The 24,715-nt window shown below is 31.2% G+C and overlaps 5 protein-coding genes across 5 annotated transcripts in view; 1 reads left to right on the forward strand and 4 right to left on the reverse strand.

Annotated features, from left to right (window-relative positions):
- LOC105624731 (probable inactive protein kinase DDB_G0270444) overlaps window positions 1-1,369 on the reverse strand; it is a 3,990-nt gene extending 2,621 nt beyond the window's left edge. Inside the window, exon 1 of the mRNA XM_012206085.1 lies at window positions 1,065-1,369. Coding sequence (XP_012061475.1) covers window positions 1,065-1,369 — 305 coding nt within the window. The remainder of the gene's footprint in view (window positions 1-1,064) is intronic.
- A 1,604-nt stretch (window positions 1,370-2,973) lies between these two features.
- On the reverse strand, window positions 2,974-5,238 carry LOC105624709 (probable malonyl-CoA-acyl carrier protein transacylase, mitochondrial). The gene is made up of 2 exons (XM_012206062.1): window positions 4,409-5,238; window positions 2,974-3,415 (listed from the first exon to the last, which is right to left on the reverse strand). Exons 1-2 carry the CDS (start codon window positions 5,236-5,238, stop codon window positions 2,974-2,976), a joined length of 1,272 nt encoding a protein of 423 aa, XP_012061452.1.
- Window positions 5,239-10,088: 4,850 nt separating this feature from the next.
- Window positions 10,089-11,192, forward strand: LOC105624710 (flightin). Its single transcript, XM_012206063.1, has 2 exons — window positions 10,089-10,282; window positions 10,949-11,192. Exons 1-2 carry the CDS (start codon window positions 10,089-10,091, stop codon window positions 11,190-11,192), a joined length of 438 nt encoding a protein of 145 aa, XP_012061453.1.
- A 760-nt stretch (window positions 11,193-11,952) lies between these two features.
- LOC105624732 lies at window positions 11,953-13,603 on the reverse strand. Its single transcript, XM_012206086.1, has 3 exons — window positions 13,597-13,603; window positions 12,966-13,162; window positions 11,953-12,721 (listed from the first exon to the last, which is right to left on the reverse strand). The coding sequence occupies exons 1-3, from the start codon at window positions 13,601-13,603 to the stop codon at window positions 12,335-12,337; spliced, it is 591 nt and encodes a 196-aa protein (XP_012061476.1). The 3' UTR covers window positions 11,953-12,334.
- Window positions 13,604-14,890: 1,287 nt separating this feature from the next.
- LOC105624711 lies at window positions 14,891-18,716 on the reverse strand. Its single transcript, XM_012206064.1, has 2 exons — window positions 18,536-18,716; window positions 14,891-15,603 (listed from the first exon to the last, which is right to left on the reverse strand). The coding sequence occupies exons 1-2, from the start codon at window positions 18,714-18,716 to the stop codon at window positions 14,891-14,893; spliced, it is 894 nt and encodes a 297-aa protein (XP_012061454.1).
- Window positions 18,717-24,715: the final 5,999 nt, after the last annotated feature.

Here is a 24,715-nt window from a genome sequence, read left to right on the forward strand (position 1 = left end):
ACTACAACTTCTAATTTCTGATTTATGATTAATGGCTTATTGTAGAATGGCCATCACATGAGCCATAAAATAATTCTTGTGTGTTACTAAAGACATAAGACTTAAGTCATAAGACATTGTCTTAAGATTATAAATCAGCTTTTTATTAAAATTTTAAGTGACAATAATTTCTGTCTTTAAACTGTTTTTGCGCAGTCTTTGGGCTTTAATCGTTAGACTTAAACAAATTGAGCGAAACCCAATTCTACAGCTTAAAAGCATAAGTTCTGCCAATATATTATCACTTATCATTTACAACTTAAGGTCTGAGCACAAGAATTGTCGTAACACTTACTTAGAGACTTAAGTTGTAGACATAAGTAATGCACAAGCTTTGGCATATGACATATGATTTATTGATGTCTCTTAGAGACACAGCAATAAGTACGTCATACGTGAAAGTTTGTGCGTTACTTATGTCTACAATTTAAGTCTAAGTAAATGTTACGACAATTCTTGCCCTTACAGCTTATGGCTTCTTAAAGCAAGGTTATGGACTTAGCCTTAAGAACGCTTGGATTGATTTTTTTACACAGTTCATCTTTTTTCTTTTCAGTGTGAAAAGAAAATCAAGAAAGATGAACTAAGAAATTCAATCTTGAGGTATGGAAAAACAATAGGCAATAGGCAAAAACTTTGCTTGTTGTTTTTTCATACCTCAAGATTGTCTTGTTTTCTCTAACAAGACAAACTGACTTGCATAGATTTGCGTCACCAAATAAAAAGAATTCTTTGTTTCCTCAATAAGCAATTTTTCTACATCTTTATATTATCAAAGTATTATAAAAAGAAATGAAAACTAGAGCTATACCGCATAGTGATCTCGTATGAGAACGATTGATTCGTAATCTGCGAGATTCGATTCTGACTCTCACTCCATGTCCTTGATTTTAAAAAATATAGCATACATTTATTACTTGTTTGGGTAATTGTTATAATTCAAAACTACTGAGACGTGATTCAAATTTAATGTAAAAAAAAAGAAGAATAAACTGTTCCTTTTCGCGCGCATGAACACAAAATACGAAATATATACCTCTACTTGTGTCTTAATCTTTGCCAAAAGAACTTCAGATGGTTCTTCCACATCTTTTCCGTTCTCTTTTGTCTCTTGCTCTGCTTTTTCGTCGATGGCGTCAACAGGCGGCGTGTCGCTAACCTCGACGATAGTCTCTGTGATCTCGTTGGTCTCGGCGGCAGAATCACCGTTTAAGTGATTATTGCCACCTTTTACCTCTTCCTTTACCTCTTCCTTTATTTCTTCCTTTATTTCTTCCTTTATCTCTTCCTTTGTTTCTTCTTTTGTCTCTTCTTTCGTCTCGTTTTCCATATTTAAATATCTATCTGATGACAATTACTGAAAAAATACGGCGCAATTTCTGAAATAACGACTACTATATGCTTTATATTCTTGAACTCCGAAAGCGAAAAGAAAGGCTACACACGTGCTCCGATTTGAGCCGAAAACGGAAATTAACGGAAATGAACGCCGCTAACTCAATTTAACAAGAAAGGCGTACGATTATTCGGCGGTGATTGTATAGACATTAGGTCTGTTCACGTTGCATGAAATAATTTTGCACTCCAAATAATTTTGCACTTAAAATGAAATAGATATACATATTTTGCCTTAAAAAGAAAGAAAGCGAAGATGTCGGTGCTAAAAGTGCAAGCAACGCGAACAAACCTATTTATAGATGATTTCCAATTAACAAATATTCACTAGGAATACTCTATAACTTTATTTTATATTTCTTTTTTATATATTTTTCTATAGTAATATATGCACAATAAAAATTATTCATAATATGACAGTTAAAAAATATGAATCACTAAATGTTATTAAATTGGAAAAGAAGATAAAAATTATCGCAACGTAAAATCTAGTAACTTTTACATTTTATACTTAGTTTTACTAGAGTATGGAGATTCAGGATTGCCAATTAGAGATTAGACTTTAACTCCAATCACAAACTTTATCGTAATCCACTTTGTTCTAATTGGTTGGATTAAATTCTAATAAAATTTAAATCTTGCAATCTTCAATTTATTAAAATGATCATAATACATTATTTAAGGGGAAATACTTTGAAATTTCCAAAAGAATCAAAATTTTTTTATAAATTTTAAAATATAATTTGAAGACTTATAATTAATGTGCAAAAAGTTTCAAGTGGATATTCGAATTATTTCTAGAATTTCTGACCGAAACTGAAAACAAACATTCACATTATATCATAATTCTAACTAAAACCATATAGTTCTTTTTCATAAATATTAATTTTAATAAGTGTAATTATTGTTTCAATAATTAAATTATGATGTTTTTATGAAGAAGAAATACTTATATATTTTTTGGCCAAAATTGACACCAATAAAATATTTAGTTTTCGATTTCGGCCGAAATTAAATTGTTTCAATAAATTATTTATGAAGAAAAAATATATGATATATGAACATGTCTATACATATATTTACCAATTATTTTCACTAGCAACCTTCTTCAGATTGAAATGTTTGAAGTTGTAACATTTGCAGTTGATGTTTGTATCACAGTATGCTTTGCATCTTCCAATATTCAATTTGAACAATGAAGCATACGTCAATTGATAAGAAAGATTCGCGAGAAATAAAAGGACGCGCAACTCGATCGAAAAGGAGAAAACTTCTGAATCGTTGTATGATTAAGCGCGAAACGGCAAGTACTAGTGCCTCCATAAAAAAGTTGAAAACAAATTCAATGGATGTACCAATAGACGCAGGTCATATACATATACATTACAATATACATTTTTTGTATCTAATATAACTTTGATCCTCTTTATTTTCTCATGTCACAGACAGTTAGAATAATAAAGCTAATCAACAAGTATGTACAAAATAATGTCAAATGTTCAGATTTCTTTTTGGTATTATCAAGAAATATAAAAGTACTCAGACGGCTATACAATGTTCGTGTGCCTTTGAATTAATTAATTTCAAGATCGTTGACATTCTTCCTCCTGATCCTACATCAAAGGTTCGCGGGAAAGCAGTTCCCGGGGGTCTGTTGTATAGCAGCTGCATGCACTGCTCCCATTTCACAGACGATATAATTTGTTTCGGCAAATATTTCTTAATTAATGCCGTATTGCCATACGGATACGCCTTGTAATTGGAATAGACGTGACATCTGAAATCGTCGAATTCTAACGTGTGGAGCATCTTGCCGAAAGACTTGAGCGCTGGTTCCATCAATCTTGTGTGGAAAGCACCCGATACCGGCAGTCTAGTTAACTTGAAAAGTCCGTACTTCTTCGCGTTCTTTTCTATGTATTCAAGAGCTTGAGTATTCCCAGCCAAGATCTTCGATTGAGTATACAAATATACTGCCACCCTACAATCATTCTTTTCATAATATCTAACACCATATTTCTATATATATGTTTATTATAAATTACCTCAAATTAAAAAAATTAATAATTAAATTTCATTACAATGAATGTAATATTATATAATAGGCGTATATAAAGCCTTGTCCAGATCAAACAGAACAGTGTTAGAAATCGACAATGTATTCAATAAAATTCAATTTTAAATTCAGGAAATTATGGGATATATTTGTATGATACATTTTATTGGATACATAGTTGTCGACAAATAATAAAAGTAAAAATGTAGATAATATCAAATGATAGATAGATTAGATAGGTGTTTCCCAATAAGAGACATAATAATCACTTCATCTTTGTTTAACATTGGCAAATAGCAAGAATTGATGCAACAGTAATGATTTACTGTGTTACATTTCATGTTGCTGAAAAGCATCCAGTTTGCTTACAAGTTTATGTTTTTGATCTCTAAGCAATAAAATTTGAAAGAATATCAATAATTAATATTGTCAATATATGAATATAAATAGAAAAAGAAATGACAATGTCGAACATAATATGTTGGATACAAATCCATAATAAAAATAATAGTTATTGAAATTCTTTAGAACTATATCATGATTTTTTCAAAATTCAAACACTGCAACTTTAATACAGAGTTTTATTTCAGAGTTGTGATATTTTCACAGGATTAAAAAATATGATATTTATATAAATATCAAAATACTCGATATATACCAATGCATTTCAAAAAATATATGTATATTCAAATATAGATAGATTTCAAATATAGATATTTATAAAATTTTTCTATCTTACAGAATTCTATCTTAAAGAATCTAGAATCTCATATGCCAAAGTTTTTTCAAAGAATCATTAAAATTGTTACCCACCAACAAAATGGTTTGTTTGCTATATTTTTATTATTTAGATTGTCGATGAGAAAATTTCTTGATCTAGACAAAGCTTAGTACAGGAATAGTTGAAATGATTCTTACTGACAAACTGGTATCTCTATACCACAATCTTGTACCCATTTCTCAGCATCCTTGCATGCCTGTGATACTGAAGCTTGTGGAGAACACTGGACCGATAACATTCCTTGAGGACATTTGTTAGAAGCGTACTGCATCGCAGCGCCTCTCACAGAGACCAATCTGAGACCGTTCTCGAAGGATAAAGCGCCTGAGAAGATCAGGGCAGTCAGTTCCCCTACACTATAGCCCACGGCTGCTTTACATGTTTCGAATACCCTGGGCCTTTCCTCACGGAGTTGCTCCAGTGCAGCCAATGAATTCACCACTGTGGCCGGCTGATTAAAGCAAGTCTGATTTAGTTTCTCCTGTGGACCTTTTAGGCAGAGTTCTAATAGATTGTATCTCAGAATCTCGTTGGCTATCTCGAACAATTCTCTCGCCTGTGGAAAGCGCAAATATTTCTGAACCATACCAACTTTTATGGTACCCTGTCCTGGAAAGAGCACAATGCAAGTGTCTAATGGATCAATCTTCGGTTTAACAACTTCTTCCTCGACTGAGGTAGGAGCACCGGCCGGATAAGGACTCGTTGTCCAATTTGTATCCTTGACATCGCTATAAGTGGCAGCTTCCTTCAAAAGGCGAGAAACGTTCTCCTCACCCAAAGAAGATTCGACATCGCTCGCAGCACATTCATTTTGTGATTCGCTGATATTCGATGTATTGCTACTGTCGTTTTTCGTGGTAGTGGAGTCAGAGTAGTTGTTCACCTGATTTAAGAATAACAAACGACTCAAGCAGGGCGCTGTTTTAGCAGGTAAAACCCGCTGGAATATCGTTACTGGCAGCATTGTGATTAACGACCATTAACGCTAATTCAGAATATATAATTCAACATATATCCTATTCGTAACTGTCAATTTATAATTATCATTAATTACAACGTTGAGTTGCAATCTCGTGTATCGCATGCCTATTCTATCATAGTCCTATTTTATCATAGTCATCATAACATAACCAATCATAAAACACATGCCCGTCACCCGGTATTGAGATTTGAAAAATTTGCGAACAATGTGAACATAACTGAACTTCGAACGCACAGAGGTGCGTTCAGAAATTACGCCTAGGTAACTCTAGAGTGCTTTAGTGTGCACCTCAGACGTTCAGAAACTTCAGGTATAATTTATCCAAAGCGTTCAGAAACGAGTTAGATCACTCTAACTTCATTCTATCGTCAACCTACTTTTCAGTTGGGTAAAAGTCGCCCCGCATGCGCAATGCGCATTTCGCACTATAAAATTACGTGTCTGATAAAAGTAAAATTAAGTTACACAATTATTGAAAAGTTTTTAGGTCACTACGTTCAATATACAATTGATTTCTAGAACAAATACGATCTCTTTTTCGTGATTGTAACAACAATTAATCTTACTTTTATGCCTTTTCTTAATCTTAATCGATGTTCACCCAATTGCATCACCCAAGGCGTTCAAAAACTCCTTCGTCTATATCACTCTGAGGTGCACCCAGAGTTTATCTCATTCTATCAATACTCAGATTTCCTGAACGAATCTCAATAGTTAGATATTCGCACGGTGTAAACAGTATAACGATACGGCAACATGCGACGCATGGTATCCAATTAACATATTACGTTTCCAGAAGAACTATATGTCTATTGGATAGTGTCGTATGTCGCGTATTGCACATTAGACGTGATGAATGATGAGTAATGAGCAATAAAAAATCCAATAAAAGCTCTGCTTTTTCTCACAATGCAAAACAAAGCTCTCTGTGGGTCTGTTGCATGAAATCCTCAAATATTTTTTCATTTTAAATGAGATAGACATATATTTAGCCTTAAAAAGAGAAAAAGCGAAAATATTGAGTGTAAGAAGTGCAAGCAACGCGAAAAGATTATTGGATATCGCTCATACAATAGTTCATCGTTCTCCTGTTACCAGTAGATCTTGTTCGACTTGCTTACACTTTTTACACTCAACATCTTGCTTTCTCTCTTTTCAGCGCCAAATATATATCTATCTCATTTTAAGTGTAAAAAGTGTAAAAAACTGTAAGCAAGTGACTATGTTTAAGCGCACAATAGAAGGAATAAGGAATTAGAAATAAAGAATAAACAATTTTAACTTATTAGAAACTGTATTCCGTGTATTCCGATGTATTCGATTTCTGATAGATTAGAATCGTTTATTCTTTATTTCTAATTCCTTATTTCTTCTATTGCGCAGGGCGCAATAAGGTCTTAAACGATTCGATTTACAAAATTTAACATCAATGTATGAAATTGGCCAATTGGCCAACTGTTCCTTTCAAGAATAGAAGGTGATTGGCCATTTTCATAAAATTGATGTTACAACTTTGACATAAATCGAACTGTGTAAATGTATAGTTAGTAATGTATATTGTATATTGGGATTTGGATATATCCAACAAACGAGAATGGATTAAAATGAATTGAAATTTTTTTCTATTCGAATGCGTATTTTAAATAGCGAATACTTTTTTTGGATTTAATTGCGGATTCAATTGAATTCAATTAGATTCAATTGAATGCAATTGGATTGAAAAACTGCATTTCCTATTCAAAATTTTGAATTGAACAGTATTCACACTGTGTGTGTTGTGTACAGAAAAAAAATATTTTTAGATTAAAAGGACAAATTTATAGAGATATGCTCCATGCAATTCCTATATATAAATGCATTCAGGATTGAAAAGCATTTTAACATTCGTAAATCAATATTTCTGAAAATCTGAATCCATTTCAATTCATTTCAATTCATTCTCGTTTGCTGAGTATATCAACGATTTTTCTCCTCATTCGCTCTATCCTTCTCGCTTTAAATGAAGACAAGAAAGACAGATAAAATCGAGAAGATCTGAACGAGTGAAAGAGAAAAATCGTTGGCATTTCCGAACTCCAATGTGCATCACTGCTTATTACTCTTGATGACTCATATTCCTCGGATAACTTTGACGATATTTTGAAGCTGTCGAAGACACCTATTTCAATTCTCTCTACTCTTTTTCACAAATATTGTACATATATAACCGAATAAAATATATCAGTTATTCTTAAATTACAATAATTAAGAAATAATTGAATAATAATTTATCATTTAAATAATTATTTAAATAATTCTTTACTTGATGATTTTATGTTTAATGAATTCTTCAAACACATCACAATAAAATCTAATGTATAACAAAATTTTAAAATTTTACCTTTTATCAATAATAGGATAGTTGTAATAAAATAAATAATTTTATAAGAAATTTCCTTAAATTGTATCTATACATTTTCATATAAAACATTAAATTTATCCAGGTGTATTGTCGCAAATATAATACATCTCATGTTCGCACGTATCTAATTGTTTCATTCTGTTACAATCGCATGATTTATAGTAAGTAAACCAGGGTATGGTGTCAATGTTGTTGCTGAATAATTATAACGTATCATTCCATGCACAGATCTTTAATTGGACCAAAATAATTCGTTTATAAATAGCAATAATTAACCACGTGTTGAACAATAAACTTTCGCTGCGTACATTTAAGTTTTCATGACGTTATAAAATCGATCAATTGAATAAGAGCGACGAAATGTAGCTTATGATAGACAATTAATTAATTAAAGCAATCAGGATACCTTCTATGACATTATAATTTTTATAATTTTTATTTCATATAAAATATACTTAATTTATATAACTTTAATTTTACTTGGTCGTAAACTCAATTCTGATATGCCTGGTGTTCTCATTCTCTTGGCTAAAGGTGTCTTTCTTTGCTTTTCAATGTCAATAAGCGTGTTCATGAAGTGGCGCGAGGACAGTGTCGAGGCGCGATTATATTGTGAGCTAATCGCCACATGTATATGTACACATATACACGAGTTAAGAAAGAGAGAGATGGAGAAAGAAATTGTCGCAACGCTAATCGTCGCCGATCGTGCCAAATCATCCCCTCCTTGCCACAACAAGAGCGCACCTTCGAAGGGAGCGGGGTGCAGATCTTGCTAAAATAAAAGCGAAACAAGACAGGGTCCATGGGGAGTGACGAGACGAGCCCGCGGCGTGTAGAAGGGTCGGGCATTTTTTTTTGCAGTACGCGCGAGTGTGAAACCAAAGAAGGTACCGTATCGCACCCTCGGAGACTGCATCATCGGTGGAGAATAATGAACAATAATTTTCACAGTGAAATCGAGAGATTTCCTTTCATTATTCGTGCTTTTATAGAATCACCTGTGTAGTGAAATCAACAATATCGACATTTCTAGATTTTTTACAGATTGTCTGCTTTGAACATGAGATTTTCGACTTTACGTCATTCATTGTTAAATATTATAATTAAACTAATTCTTTGAGTTAAATAATGTTTCGTTAGTTTCTATTTCCATGGGTCAAAATATATTATTTTAACAAATCGTGTGATTAAAAAAGCCAACCATGTCTCATCAATCCATCCATTCCTAGTATTGAATTGTTTAATTTTAAAATAATGTCCATTTGACATTCATTTTATAAATAATAGGTGATCAAACTTATATATAAATCAATTTAATAGATATATCTTTTGTATGAATTAAATTATTTAAATTATTTAATTTTATTATTTTAGTTAACTTAAAATAACATTAAATAGGAGGCTTTCCTGGAATGATTAAAAATGACAATAAATTATACACAAAATCGTGTATAATTTTACATCACAAATTTAATAGTGGTCGTTTATATTCTATTTCATCTGCTAAAAGAAATTATAATCCCATCAAAATGCAATAAAAACGATAGTTATAAATATTGCTTCATAATCGTGATTATTTCATACTGTCTTATTTCTTGATGCACAGAATAAGTATTTTATTTTGAATGAGTATTTTATATAAGCCATCAAGACATTTGAGCACAGTTTGTAAATTGTATGGCATTTTGTTTCGCCACAAATACCTCAAGTTAATTGATACCTCAGCCAAATGGTTTGTTGTGTCTTGTGATGACCCGTTTCTTTACACGATATATGTATATACTCAATCGAGTAAATAAATCCTATCGAAAATTAAATTAATGTTTGATTACGCTCTCGCAGTTTAAGAAAGTAACGGAAGCGAAAAATAAATTGATGTTATAAATTTAAAAGAAAACAGATATGAAATAGATAAAAGAAAATGAAGGGATACTTTTTAATTACTTATCAAGCCAATTTAAATTCGTAATGTCAAATTTTATTCAAGTTAAGTCATTTTTTAATCATTTCCATAGATCGCCTTTGTTTCTACTCAGTATATTGTTATTTTAATTAATTGTAAAACAATAAAGTTAGACACTTTAACTGAAGAAATGTATCAAATTTGATTCAAATGTAGTTATTATTATTAAGTGTATATGTTAATTTACTTTAAAACTAAATTGTAAGCAATTCAACTTGCATAAAAATAAGTCGACTAGATGACTAGATGACTTCTTTTAATCATTGTTTTGTATTAAAATAATACATTTTGATACACATGAAAATGAAAATAACCAAATGTTTTTTTAATTCAACGAATTGATATAAATTGAATCCGTAATTTACAATAATATTTATAATTAATAATGATACGCAACACGTAATTGTTTGTAGGTTCATTATCGAAGTGAGTACATATTATATATATATATAAAACGAGATTACAATGTGGACGGACGAAGAAGCTGCACCATGGGACATCGAGGAACCCGCTCCGCAAGCCGAGAGTGTGGCGGAAGGTACGCCTGCTGAGACTACTGAGAAATCTGTCTTGAAATTATTAAAGCTTGAGCCGCCACATTACAATCATCATTGGGTTCGACCACTGTTTCTTAATTACGCGTATCTTTACGATTATAGGTAAGATACGAAAATACATAATTTAAGACGTTTTAATTGCTGATTAATACAATTGTACAAAAAATATAGAGGTTAATATAAAATTAATCAGATCGTTAAAAAATAGTGTGCAATCTTTGACGGAAGAAATTTTTTTTGTTTACCAAAAACCGAGCTTAAACCGAGCTTTTTTTTAATTTAAATAATTTTTTTATTTTAAATATCTTGAGACAGAAGACTGTCTAAATAGGTGAATAAATAATGTGTTTTAAAATGTAAATTTAAAAATGATTGAATAAAATATATATTAATTTAACATATCACAAAAGGTTAATTTTTCAATCTCAGAAAAAATATGCTTCCATGTTTTGTTTGTGTTTATAAATTGTGTCAGTATTACTTTTGTTTGTGTTTTAACTTTTTAAATAATTTTTATCTTCTAATATATTTATGAGAAATAAACACAAATTTGAATGGCTCGTTTGAGGCACGTAAAATGTAAAATGTGTTAAATTTAATACAAATTTTCTATACATAGTATATATATATATATATATAAAACAAAGCATCATAAATTTATAATTGTGAAATTACGTTATAAAATATTGAACTCACAATAATGAATGAAGATTGTTTGTAATCTCGAAATTATTTCTCAATCTCGAAATGACCTTTTCTTTCTAACAGGAAGAACTATTACGACGACGTGATCGATTATCTTAATTCGAAGCAGAAAGGTATACATCGCGAGCTGCCCAGGGCTCAGGAATGGGCAGAAAGAGCTATAAGGACCTACGATCAAAAGAACATAGACAAGAGCTTCAAGCGATCGAGTGACATGAAGTACATCACTAATATGACATTCACAGGCAGACACTACAGTTATCATACTCGTGCTTATTATAGTCTGAAATACCAGAAGATTCTGTGAATTCGCAGACCGCTGTTAAAAGCAGTCAAAAGGCAACTATTAAAGACAAATGAAATTTCACATATCCGTTCATATATACACAATCTCTCAAGATCTTCATTAATATTCACTTTTTGACGTGTGTCTTTCTAATTGTCTCTATTGTGTTTCTTGTTTGCAACTAGATAATTTTTATTAGATGTTTTGTATAAACTAGTGAGATAAATAATATTGTAATTCAAATGTGATTGGCAGTATTGATAAAATCAGCAATGCAACGTCTGATTATTGCAGCTGAAATGATATATGTTTGTATACTTACTTGGCATACCATTAAAAGTTAGCATTATATAGTTTTATTTTTAAATATCATTTTAATAGTTCAAAAACTTTTCGAATGGATATTTTCATGACATGTGTTTTCTTTTTTAGAGAATATTTTATTAACTAATTAATAATTTAATTTAATTTTTAATTTAATTTTTTTATTTGTAAAGAAGTATTGAGGAAAAAAGAAAAGGATTAATTTATTTAATACTTAATATTTATTATAAATACGCGTAAACTATTTCTCTATTAAAATACATATGTGAGAATCTGTTTGCAAAGAATATCATATCATTACATATTTCAAGAAATAAAAGAAGAATAATCATCAAAAAGATAAACGAACAAAATTAACAATTATATATTAATAATTATAAGCAAAATGTTATAAGAACTTAATTATTAAAAATTTTTCGGAATTTCGGAGGTGCTTTACGATAACGTTGATGAAAAGTCGAATATTTTAGATCTAGATTTATTAGATCCAGATTTATTAGAAAATATATTAAAGACATATTTTTTTATTAATCTGAAATAGATTTGTCCTGTAAAAAAATATGAGTACTTTTGAATGAAAAATCGATTAAAAATGAAGAAGGATATTTTCAGGAACTAATTCTAAAAAATGTGATCGATAAAGTAAAAGTATATTTTTCGTTCTAGTTTTCAAATAATTTAGATTTGAAAAGACAAAATTTTAATTCAATCATTAATTACACAGGTAATCTAATAGTCTAGAAAGAAAAAAATTCTCTAAATTAAAAAATCTTGAAATATATTAATAGATTTTCACACACCGTAATAGCATTGGCCAGACAGATAAGCTTTTTCGAACCTTAAAACGAGACGCTTTTCTTTCTCTGCAAAAATCTTCGCTTCATCGGTTGCATCGCGAGAACCTCTCGTGGATCATCAATTTCGTTTGTATCAATTAATGAGTTGATCCTGTATTGTCTTCCTGCCGGGACGGGGGGCTGAATAGTTTCCGGCTCATCGACCGGCATCTTGGGCAATTTCAACAGGAAGGTCTTGGGCTTCTCCAGCTCAACATTTGCGATCTTGCGCGTTCTATCGAGTTTCTGCGACAATGACATCGTTTGCTCGTCATCGTCCTGGTTGTCGAATTTTGTCGCGTGTCTCTGGAACACGATGTCGGCAGCCTCTAGAGTATTCTTGGCCTTCTCTATTTCAGCGTTCAAATCGATCACATCGAAGATGCGATCCTGCAACAAGTGCCAGATAAAAACATTCATAAGAACAGCTGATATGGAAATTTTATTCGACTGAATTATATGCAAATTATGTGCGAATTATAAAGTGCATTTGTAATTTATATAATTTTGATATTATAACTTAAATTATAATAAATTAATCATTTATAATATGTTTTATTAATAGCTTTTTTTTTAATCGGATTTGATTCTTAATATTCTGCAATTATTGACTCATTCTTTTGTTTAATTTAACCTGCATGTCTCGTCGCTTGCGTCTCAATTCCGCCATATCCTCCTCAAACGCAGCGGCCGCACGTTCTTTGAAACGTCTATGAGTAATCACGAAATCGTCTTCATAAGGATCCTCCTGAATGGGCCGACCACGTCCATCAAGTAAAAAGTCCAACTCGTCATAGAAATCATCACGATTTCCCGACAAGTTACGAGAACCTAAAAGTGGGATTGTGTTAGCTATTATTAATTGTAAGATATTAATATTAATTCAATTTTTTTGTGCAATACAAAATAATAAAAATAAGTAAAAAAATGCGTTTATAATCATTCAAAATTACTCGTATTATATAGTCATTTTTAATAAAAATTGTTTTTAACAACAAATTAGATACATTTAATTAAATCTAAAGCATCGTTATGTTCTTATAAAAATATTATATACTGATAAATATATATAAAAATATTCGTCAGTTTTATGAATCTTATAAAAATTAGATTCTTACCTTCAGAATTTCACTACAGCTAGTGGAATCTTGTGCATGCAGAAAATGAAAGGGAAAAAACATCAAGATACATAAAATGTCAATAAAATAAAAAGTATATAATCAATAAAAAAGGAAATTTGGGGAAACATGTGATGTATGTGTCACCTGACATGCTCTCAGAAAAGAGTTTTTAAATGAGATTTATTCACAAATAAGAAAGAAGAAATATACATTTATGATAAATTCGGAGAATAGTTTTCTGAAAGAAACAATGTTTCGAGACAATGCAAACTCGACAATTAAATTGCGACTTTGCATCTCTTTTATAATATCGCACTGGTAGTATTATAATAAGTTTTACAAAAATAATTTAAATATAACAAGTTTTGCAAGAATAATTTTAAATATTAAAACATAACATATTTATTAGGAACGATTAATATTTAAGCTTCTTCGAATTACACCTGAAGAACGAAGAAACGAAAAATTGCGAGAAATATCGTACAAAAGTACGATAAATCTTAAGCAACATAGGTTTTAATCCAGTCATCTGTCAAATTTCACGTCGTTAATTTACAAAAAAGACTGAATATAAATAAAATCGTGCTAAAAAAAAAGAATCAAGCATATTTTCGAAAGACACGTCTCGCATAATTAAAGTATCGATACATTATAATTATAGAATTATGCGCAATAAATGTACGCGCAATATCATGAGCATGAACTTTGATATTAGATTCTGTCGATAAAATTTATTAACTATTTACAGCCAGTAAAATTTATCGACAATTCACTGTCAATAAAACACTATTTAAAGTCAATGGAATCGTCATATATTCATTTCACGAATAGATCAACGACAATATAATATCCATATAATCGGCGCGATCGCCGAAAAAATGGCGGTCACAATGCATCGAAAACATATTCTAATATATACTCGTGTATTCAAATAGAACAGTGCCTTACAGCACATCGATTTACAAACATTATGTTACACTATAATTGAAAAGAAATTAAAAGTACAATAAATATAAATTATTACTAATTATTATTACAATCATTTTTAAAAGAATATAATTTAAAACTGCAATATAGATCTTATCATAAGCATATTAATAATTTTATTAATTTCAATTTTAAAGAAATGATAAAATTTAAGCCAATAATAAAGCTATATTTAAATAATATGTTTTAAGATAACAATTGACATGTTTAATGATTAAAAGTTGTTTTTCTTGTAATAGCTATGGTCAAAGATTAATAATCTTTTTTTTTCTCTTTGCTACCTAGAATGAATAGTTTCACTGAAGTATCACTGAAATAACCATTCTTTTCATGTAAAGACATAAACAATTAATAATGGATCTTGTTTGAAATCTTCCCCAAAGTTTTCAGTGTGTAATGCTTAATGGCTGTAAAACACTGTCGTGAGAATTAAGATAGATCGCAAGATTCTCTAGAAGCTGACGTGCTTCTCTGCGCGTTCGGCGATGCGCACCTTCTTGCTGAGAGTCGACTGTTGAACGACGTCGGCATCAGCCGCAGCGGCATTCTCGTTGACCAGCGCCCTGAGGGCTGCGGCCCTGCGTTCTCTTTTGGCTTGCCTCTCGGCGAGTTCCTCCATCTCCGACTCGAGATCGTGGAGACGCGCCTTCGTCTGCATGGCTCGACTGGCGGCGGCGCTGGTTTGTGCTAAGTCATCGTCCTCGTTAATCAGTTTGGACCATCTGGCGAAAGCTGGCTTGCTTTCGTCCACACGTTCAATCTCGTCGAAAAGCTTCGAGCGCCTCTTGAAGCTGTTTTCGACGTCTTCAATCGCCGTTTTAGCGCTCTTCCTGGCGGTCACGGTATTCTCCAGGAGATCGGTAGCGTTTCTTCTAGCCTGGCCCGCGGCGTTCATGGCCTCGAAGTCGTCCTCGAGACCCATTGCTGCCATCCGGGCGCGAAACCGACGTGTCGTTGCTGTCACTTCGTTTGCGAAGTCATCGCCCAATCTGCGACGTGCCGATATGCGTTGCCCACGGCTGTCGTAGACGGTATCCTCATCGTCGAAGGCTAGTAGAGGGTCGGTGAAGGGCGGTAGTTGGGAGGCACGGGTACGAGGGTCGAGGTCGAGGTCAAGGTCATGACCAAGGGAGCCAGTGCGGGGACCGGAGAGGTCGCGCGTACCTGCAAAAACCGACATCAGAAAAGAATGTTGATTTGTCCGAATAAGGATAGAATCTGATGAGCGATGATGATGGATGGTCGTCGAGAAACAGCACCGATCGAAGTCGCATCAACAGTATTGGATGAAAGAGGAAGACTGATTGGATGAATTGTGATAACAAGATGGAGAATCTGGCGAGCTCGCATTTCAATTAATTTCATTAATTCTAATTAACTTATTTAAAAATAGTCAATATAAATATTTAATATAAATAATAATTAATATTCATTTTTCAATTTTTTTTACAATTATTGTTAATATAAATTTATTTTATTTATATATCAAGAAATAAAAGAATTTGTAAAATTTAAACTATTTTAAATTACATTTAAGTTATAAATTATAACCAGTGACGTTGAGGAAGAATTCAGGGAAAACAATATTTTGTTTGAGACATTTTTATTTATTTCACATTATGCATAAACATCGAGGTGTAATTATTTAACTGTTATTTAACTGTTATTAACAATTAATAACTGGTGTAATCTTAAATAAAATTAGGGACTCCGTTTTTAACACTGGTTATAATTTGATCTCTAATAAAAATCTAAATTGGCGTTAGATGCAACAGCAGCATAAATATCGTTTAGATTTATAATTAATTGATTTTCCTTTTTAAAAAAATTACGAATAATGAAATAATTACTTATTTAATATTGTTAAATAAGTAAAATTGAAATTATGCAATGTAAAAATTACGTTAAAATCATTTTAAGAAATCATGATCGGTTTCGCCGGTTACATTTCATGCTTCTTTACTTACAACAACTCAGTATCGGCTGAGCTTTACACCGTAGGTTGCACGTATTTTTGGTATCGTTTGATCAAAAATAAATTCAGATGCGCATCACATTAACAGCCTGGCACATTTACAAAATTTCATCGGTACGCCCGACTATATGCTAATAAACTAGCAGTTGCATCTAAAGTCAAGCACAACGTTCGCTTTCATCCTTTGTGTTTCGCATCATCCATGACGCTGGAAACATACAGAGTATCCCAGATAAGTGTATAATACAGCGAAAATCCATAATGCGTAAATTCTTTTTTCGTCAGAAATTTAATTATTTATATTTCATTTACTGATTTAGATCTCAAGACTATCGAGTGTATATTTTTACCAAGAGAAAAAATTGTTGCAATTATCATAATTCAACTATAATTTATAGTCATTTTTTTGGGACAACGTAACTAAAATAATTATAAGTTTTGCGAAAATAAGACACAATAAAGAAAAGATATACTTTAAAGGTATATTTTTATTCCTCTACAATAAGTTATTACATCAAAATTGCATTTCAAAATTAAAAAATTTTTAATTATTTAAAACATTCAAATTTATTTTTTAGAAACTTTTATTTTTTTTTACTGGTGTAAAATATTATCTGTTCTTATCGATGTGATTCAAAAAATTACAGCAATTGCGAATCGACTTTCACTACAGAAAGATCAAATCAAATTTTTTCAAACAGCTGGCGTATTCGCTTTCCGGGATATCCTGCAGGCTTAGACTACTATTTTTATTTACTTTCATCATGATCGACAATTTATTGATGTCATTAATTCACATCTTTCCATCTTCGACTTTCTCTGTTCTATTCTTATGCAGCCGTATAAATTTACTAGTCAGCAACCGGGCGATCACTGTCAGCTTTATTGCGGACGCATTATTCAAGAGAACACGCAACATCTTTCGTAAGTCATCTCCGCGTCATCTGTGTCGATGCAAGACGTGAAACGACGATACGTATGAGTGTGCATGCGTATATATGATCTAGGAAGTAGGAATCAATAAAGCAAAAGTTTCTCGCGCAACATCGAGGCCAATTGAGATCGGACGAAATGAGAAGCCCGTCGAGAAGCCGACGCGTTGCGATCCGTCGATCCTCGTCGATGATCATCGTAGCAAACACAACATATTATACAGTAATCACACCAAGGCTCCCCGCGCAAAGTCAACGTATACTTAGGAAACCAAACAATTTATTCAGCAAAATGATACATCAAATAGGAGAGACATAATTCAGAGACTAACTACACAGTTGCAGGCAAGACAGTAAAAATCTATTCACGCAAAAGGATGACATTGAAATTCGAATAAAAACTGTTAGAATGTGAAGGCCTCATTCTCGCTGTGTAAACCAGGAGCATAAAGCTTTAATTTCAATTTCAAGAGGAGGCCGACAAGTGACCGATTATTCATTCGTTGAATCTCTTGCTGCGTTTTTCTCTTTTTCGTACAATTTTTCTAAATCTAAGTTTATAAATTCCTTCGCACGAATAAATCAATCTAGTAAATTAATATCTAGCAATATCTAGTAAATTAACTGTCAAATATTATTGAGTTTATTTTGGATTTTAATTATTTTATTTTATTACTAAATTTATTTCCGCTGTTGCGGAACAATAAATACTCTTTATATGTTAGAATTCTGGGAAAACCCTAGTTTATATTAAAGATAAATATCTTATTATGGGTACTATTTCTCTGCATCAATATGTACACTTTCTGCATCTCCTTCTCGTTAACATAAAATCTCATTTATTAAATCCTGGACAACGATCGTCCCGTTCACATCCTAATCTCGAGTTCTGCATCGCGATCCTCCTGCCACATTATACATCGAGAATCGCGATACCGAATCGAATAATCAGTTGATAACACCTCGCCACGAGGTAGATCATGCGAGTCGTGGGAATTGGAGTAAAGGGTGTGGGATTAGAAGAGGGATGAGGATAAGGGGGTTGGACAAGAGTTTTTCTCAAGTATTTTTCATTTGCACAACGAATCTATTCAGCGAGCTCCGACAATCTCTCGAGGAGGGTCTGGGAGAGAAAGTCTTTTTACAACACTCCTTCAAAACCATTTTGGAAAACGACTGAACAGGTTACCGATGTCGCTACGGCGCGCCTCAATCTCGTCGGCTAGTGAGTTTCTCGGCTCCGGGAACAATGGTCGTCCGCTATACTTCCGGTCTAGGTGATCAACCATGGGTTTGTAATAAGACTCGCCCTTGTCGTAGTTGCTGCCATAGATGAACGTGCGTGGCCTGCTAAGGATTGGCCTCGACATCTCGAAATTTGGCTGCCTCTCTCCCTGTTATCTGCAAATCAGAGACACATTCTGCACTGCTATCTTCCGCGAGGTTCACTGAAGATTTTAGATTTCCTTTAGCAAAATAAAAGGTATAGTACAGTACACTTTTAAAACAACTTAGGTCTCGTTAAATAAACGGAATTCTGTTCGTGATGTAATTAATAATTTTACAGCAGATCTTCATGCTCATCGAATTTAGATATAAAGATATCATAGTTATAAATTTAAGTGATTTTTTTAAACTCCACAAATATAACTTTGAATGGATTCTCAAAATTAAAAACAATAATAAGAACTAAACAAAGAGAATACAGATTCGTTATAGCGCAAATAATAGTATAACAACTTTTATTAATTTGTTGAATAATCATAATGTCATTCACGTCAATTGAACGTTTTGACTTTCTTTGAAGACCTCCTCAACGATCAATTACAGAATTTCTATATTCGTCTTCGTTATGTCAAAATTGAGTCACTAACAGGGGAGTTGCCAGAAATTTTTTAAAATTATAAATCAGTCAATTAGCTGTTTTGGCAGCTCCACTATTAAAATCATTATCATTATTGTAACTTTTGTTAGCATTATTAACTAAAACAGATATTGATATTGTTATTAATATAACAAGGATCTCTAATTCAGATATATGAGCGAATGTTCCGGTTGTGTGCCACCCACGTGAAGAAGCTAATAATGCTGAAAATTATTTCGTCAAACGCGCGTGCGGCACGTGGTGATCCCCCTGGCCTTTCTCCACGTGGCTTCCAAGAGGAGTACTATACCATGCTTAGTAATTGAAGTCGTAGACACTTTCTCTCTCTCTCTCTCTCTCTCTCTTTCTCTCTCTCTCTCTTTCTCTCCCTTCCTCTCGCTGTTTTTTTCTCTTGGTAGCAATTTGGTTCGTCATCGTCGGTAAACTGGAGCGAGCGGCTGTACACCGGTCGAAAATAACCCGCGTCTAATTTGGTGCCCGTGAACTGAACTGGCACGGCGCGCACGAGGCCCGGGCCGCAATCTCCCTGAACACGAGGCGTGTGAATCCCCGAGAGCGCCCACTCTCCCTTTCCTCAGGGCCGATCTCTACGTCTGTGTACATCGCAGACACGGCTTAATTATCACATTTTCAGTCTCTAAAAGAAGCTAGACACTTGGAATGGAGACACATACCGCTCGCGATGGACTCAAATGATTTTCTCAATCGTAAACTTAATTTCTGTTGACATATATCGTTGTTAGACTAATGAATTTTACAAAAATTTTTTTCTTAAAAAAACCCGAAATATACGTTTACTTAAGATATATTTGCAGATATTTGCAATCATATTATTAGAATTTTTATCACTCTTTTTTAGGATTACGTTCATAATTTGATCGTTTTTGCATCTGAAACGTTTATTTCTCTATTTAAAGTATCTAAAAATAGCAAACATATAGATGTTTATATTGGGATGTTTATATTGTTTGAGGATAAATTTGAATATAATTAAATCGATTATTCATGCAAAGAGATCACGAAAGATTATTCACACAAGTTGTTCGCCAATGTATTCGCAGAAATGACAGTCGCAACGTCGACGTTTATTGAATATTAACTTAAATCTCCTTCTTGTCACTTTCAATAACGCCGCAAGTTATCCTTAGCCTTGGATTAAAGATTAATGTCCATCGACCCGCCTACATCTTTTATTTGTAATTATTTTTAAATAGAGAGGCTGCAACCAAGGCAAGAGCTAAGTAATATATGTTATCGCATATGTAGGCTAATGAACGCTGTACATTGACCTATTTATTTTAGTTTTAGTCGACTATTAAATTACCGAGGCTACATTTTTTTCACTTATAATTAATTGTATCATTTTCTTCTGATTTTACAACAAATATATTTGGTTTAGAGAAAATGATTATGTTTTATCACGTTAAATGTTTTAAGCATCTTATTAATTTAAAATTTCAAAAAGGAATATATTATACATTTTCAAATAATATTATTAATTATAAGAATTTTTCAAGTACATTGATTTTTTAAGTTAGGATAATAATAAACATTTCAAAATTAAGATTAGTATATTTGCAAATCATTTATTATAATAATTTATTCAATTAATAATTAAAATATTTGATTGTTTAAATATTAAAATAAATATATTTTATAATTATTTCAAGATCATAACAATTTTCTTTTCCTTTAATGCATCTGCAGAGAAATTAATAAAATTTAAAGAATAAATTTTTGTAGCTTCAAAAATTAGTTACACAAAAAAGATTTAATCATAGATTTAATTATAATTAATCAATATTAATTTTAAAGGCTTAAACAAAAATTTTTAATAAATTCAAATTTTATTTTATGTGATTAAACCTGTGAATAAATTATTGTTAATCTTTTAGATTATTTACTTTTAGGAAAAATATGTAAAATATTAAATTGTAATAGGAAAGATTCTAAAATAATAAATGTATAAATAACGAAAAAACAAGATTTTTCACAAAAAGAATTAATACATTTTTTGCAAAATTTTTAAACTTTTTAATGAATGTAACTAAAGCAACCCGATAAAAACTTTATTAATTATTTTGACATTTCGTTACTTTCAACGATTCATTTTAGCATCGTGACACGAACTCTAGAGCGATGGACAATGCATCAAGCGATGATGAAACTGTTTTGACAGTTAATCCTTCTTAGAAGCCGACGCCATTTGCCCGCCATTTCATGGACAATAACGAAATGAATTTTTCCTAGCTCGGTTACGAATCATTGACACAAATATATCCATTAATAAGAGTGGCTTTTCAAATGAGCAGTCTAAAGTCGCGTGGCATAAATAAATTCGCAGCTCAGAATAAACAGTGGCGAAATTGACATTTAGTACATCTTTTTAGTAGTATATGCTCTCGAATCGCACGTGCCAAAACGCGACAAATGATAGCTTCTTTCGATTAGATTGTCCGTTTGGCTTAATTGGCAAGTACGCGTCTGGCGCGCATCCGCTTGGATAGTAACTATGATTTAGACTATTTAGAGCGAATCAATTCATTACTCGATCCTTCGTTGACGCATTATTTGCGTTTTACTATGCGCAGTATATAGTCACTATTTGTACGTTTCATTTCATTCAAAAAAGTTGCGTAAGTGGCGTACTCAAACGGATTTCCTATGTATATCTAAATCGAGTCAATATATTAAATTTATTTTATTCTTTGTATTGAATATGAAGATTTTTAGATTTAATAATTTTATAGAAGCATACTAAAAAATTTGTTGCTAGTATGTAATAATATTATTAATTATAAAATATTAATTATAAAAATATCTCAGGTAAGAAAGCCAAATAGCAGAAAGTTCGAAGAGAATTTTTGTTCGTTCTCGACTTACGAAATAAATTCCTATTTCTGTTCTGAAAGTATTTCTAAGAATTCCAAAGTATTTCACTTTTATGTTACTAATTGTGAGCTTTTTTTTCAGATTCAAAAAATAAATTCTTTTCTAGTTTCTTTCTATTTCTATATAAGAATAAATTATACTTTGGCTTTTAGGCAAATTAAATATTACTTTTATTAAAAGTAATATATATACAAATATGTATATAAATATATTTATGTATTATATATATATATATATTTATGTATTATATATATATTAATTTTTTTTTTTTCATTCTTTTTTAATTCATTTTAAATAAATTACGTAAATTCATAAAGAACTTATAATTAAGATGAGTATTTTCTGAGTTCAAATGGATCAGTTGTGCTGGATATATAAATTAATAATAATATCAACATTTTAGGATTAACACTTATATACAATAATATTTATATATTACTGTTGATTACATATACTTCATATAATTTTTAAATTTATTACATCAATTTGATGGTGAATTTGATGTTTCAATTTATTCAATAAATAATAATCTAGAAATGTGATCGTTTAGAAATTGTTTAGAAAATGTATTTATATCTTTTATCATAAGAAAATTTTTTTATTTCAAGATTATCTTTTTTTATCTATTAGATTTATTAAAAGATTAACAATACAATTAAAATAAAATATTTCAATAATAAAAATATACATTAAACTGATAATTTAATTGAATACATTTTTATATAAAAAATTTAATAAAGAATCTTAAGTCGGCAATGAAATGAATCAGCGATAAGTTAGACGCGCATACGCTCTACGTACAAGCACGGTAATGAGTAACGGTGGATATAATGCCAACTGTTTTAGATTCTGACTCAGCGGATCCCCGCTAGATCCACATTTTCAAATTATTTCGAAAAACGAATTCTGTTGGAGCAGTGGATTTAAATAAATCGTGCAATTGCGTTGTGTTCTTGTGTCAATTCGCGTGAGTATCGGATGTCCGTATATAGAGATTTTCTGGCAGCAAATAAATATTTTTCATATGAAAATTTATCAAGCGTAAAGAATCCCTTAAGAGAACATCTTCTTTACAGGTGATGTGTCAATCTTTATCTAGTAGCAATATAAAACTTTCTTTATAACAGCAATTTTAGAGCAATATTTGATTTTTATTTAATTTTATTATCAATTTCTTGATATTAATTTTTTAATTTTTCTAAAAGAACAAGCTAATTAATTATTAATTAATACAATATATCTAAAGCAACGATATTGACATAAACATATCATTCATGAAAATGTATTTATGTGTTAATTTGATAACGATCTGCAAAGTTTGATAATAAACAAATTTCTAATTCTGAAGACAATGATAATATTAAACAATTATTAGTGTAAAACGTCTCGCATACAAAAGATTCGCTCGTCGATCTAATCGTGTAAGATGTGTCACTTAAGACGAATATATTACAGTCGATTGTCCGTCCCGGAATTAATGTAGATTCGTGTAAATTTACTTGTTCTACATGAAGAGGCTTGCAATAATACGAAATTGAATGTTTAGCCAACGAAAACGGCAGTCAGATCGCGTATACGTTCTCTATCGTTGCGTAAGGCCGCCAAATTTAGCTGGTGGACAGCACTTAAAAACGGCGATATCGATTACAAAATAATCCCGGCTGCGTACAATCGACACCATTGATTTCGCGACACGTAACAACGTAATTAATTACAAACATGATTAATTGTTTAATTGTCAATATTTTAAATTTTATCTCACTAGCATTAATAATAAGTTAATATTTTTTGGATTAATTGATGTCACTTGAATAGTCTTAATTAAAAGGATTAATTATTTTCCGCTGCGTAATTAAATATTATATTGTATATATTATATATTATATGTTACATTAAATTAATATATATTATATTACGTAATTATTTATAAATTAAATTATTGTATTACATATTAAAAGGATATCGCGCCGCGAATGTAATTAGATTAATTAGAGAACACTTCATTATAATATATCGCAATTTTACATTAGTAATCGTCGAATTTTGTTATCATTTATGCCATTTATAAAATACAAAATTTGTTTAACTTTGCAAACGATTAGCAAGTCATGTGTAAATAAGTTTTCACAAACGATGTATTAATTAATCCGTTGTCTTATTTTAAATTTTGGCAATGAAAAGAACAATATTGCAATAATTAATAATTAATCTGTGCGTGAAAACATTTTTATCATTAGAAGTTAGTATCATAAAAGGTGATAGTATCATTAAGGAAAAATTAAATATTGTTTTGCAACTGTGCGTTTATAAAGACGTTCATATTGCTATTGAGAATGAAAATTAATATCAGATTGTAGAGCGATCATTTTAATTGCAAAAGAAACTAAAATTCAATGCTTATAAGATTGATGACATTAATAATACGCAAAGATGATGAAAAGTAGCTTAATTTGATTGCACTCATGCGAGCGTCGTATATGCACTGTTAGAGAAGAACACGTTTAGCACATATGTATATATACATGAATAAATAAGCGCGGTAATTTAATTGCTCAACCGTATGATTATGATTTTGTAATCTCAATTATGACA

Source organism: Atta cephalotes (genome assembly GCF_000143395.1).
Source record: "Atta cephalotes unplaced genomic scaffold scaffold00086, whole genome shotgun sequence".
Taxonomy (NCBI): Eukaryota; Metazoa; Arthropoda; class Insecta; order Hymenoptera; family Formicidae; genus Atta; species Atta cephalotes.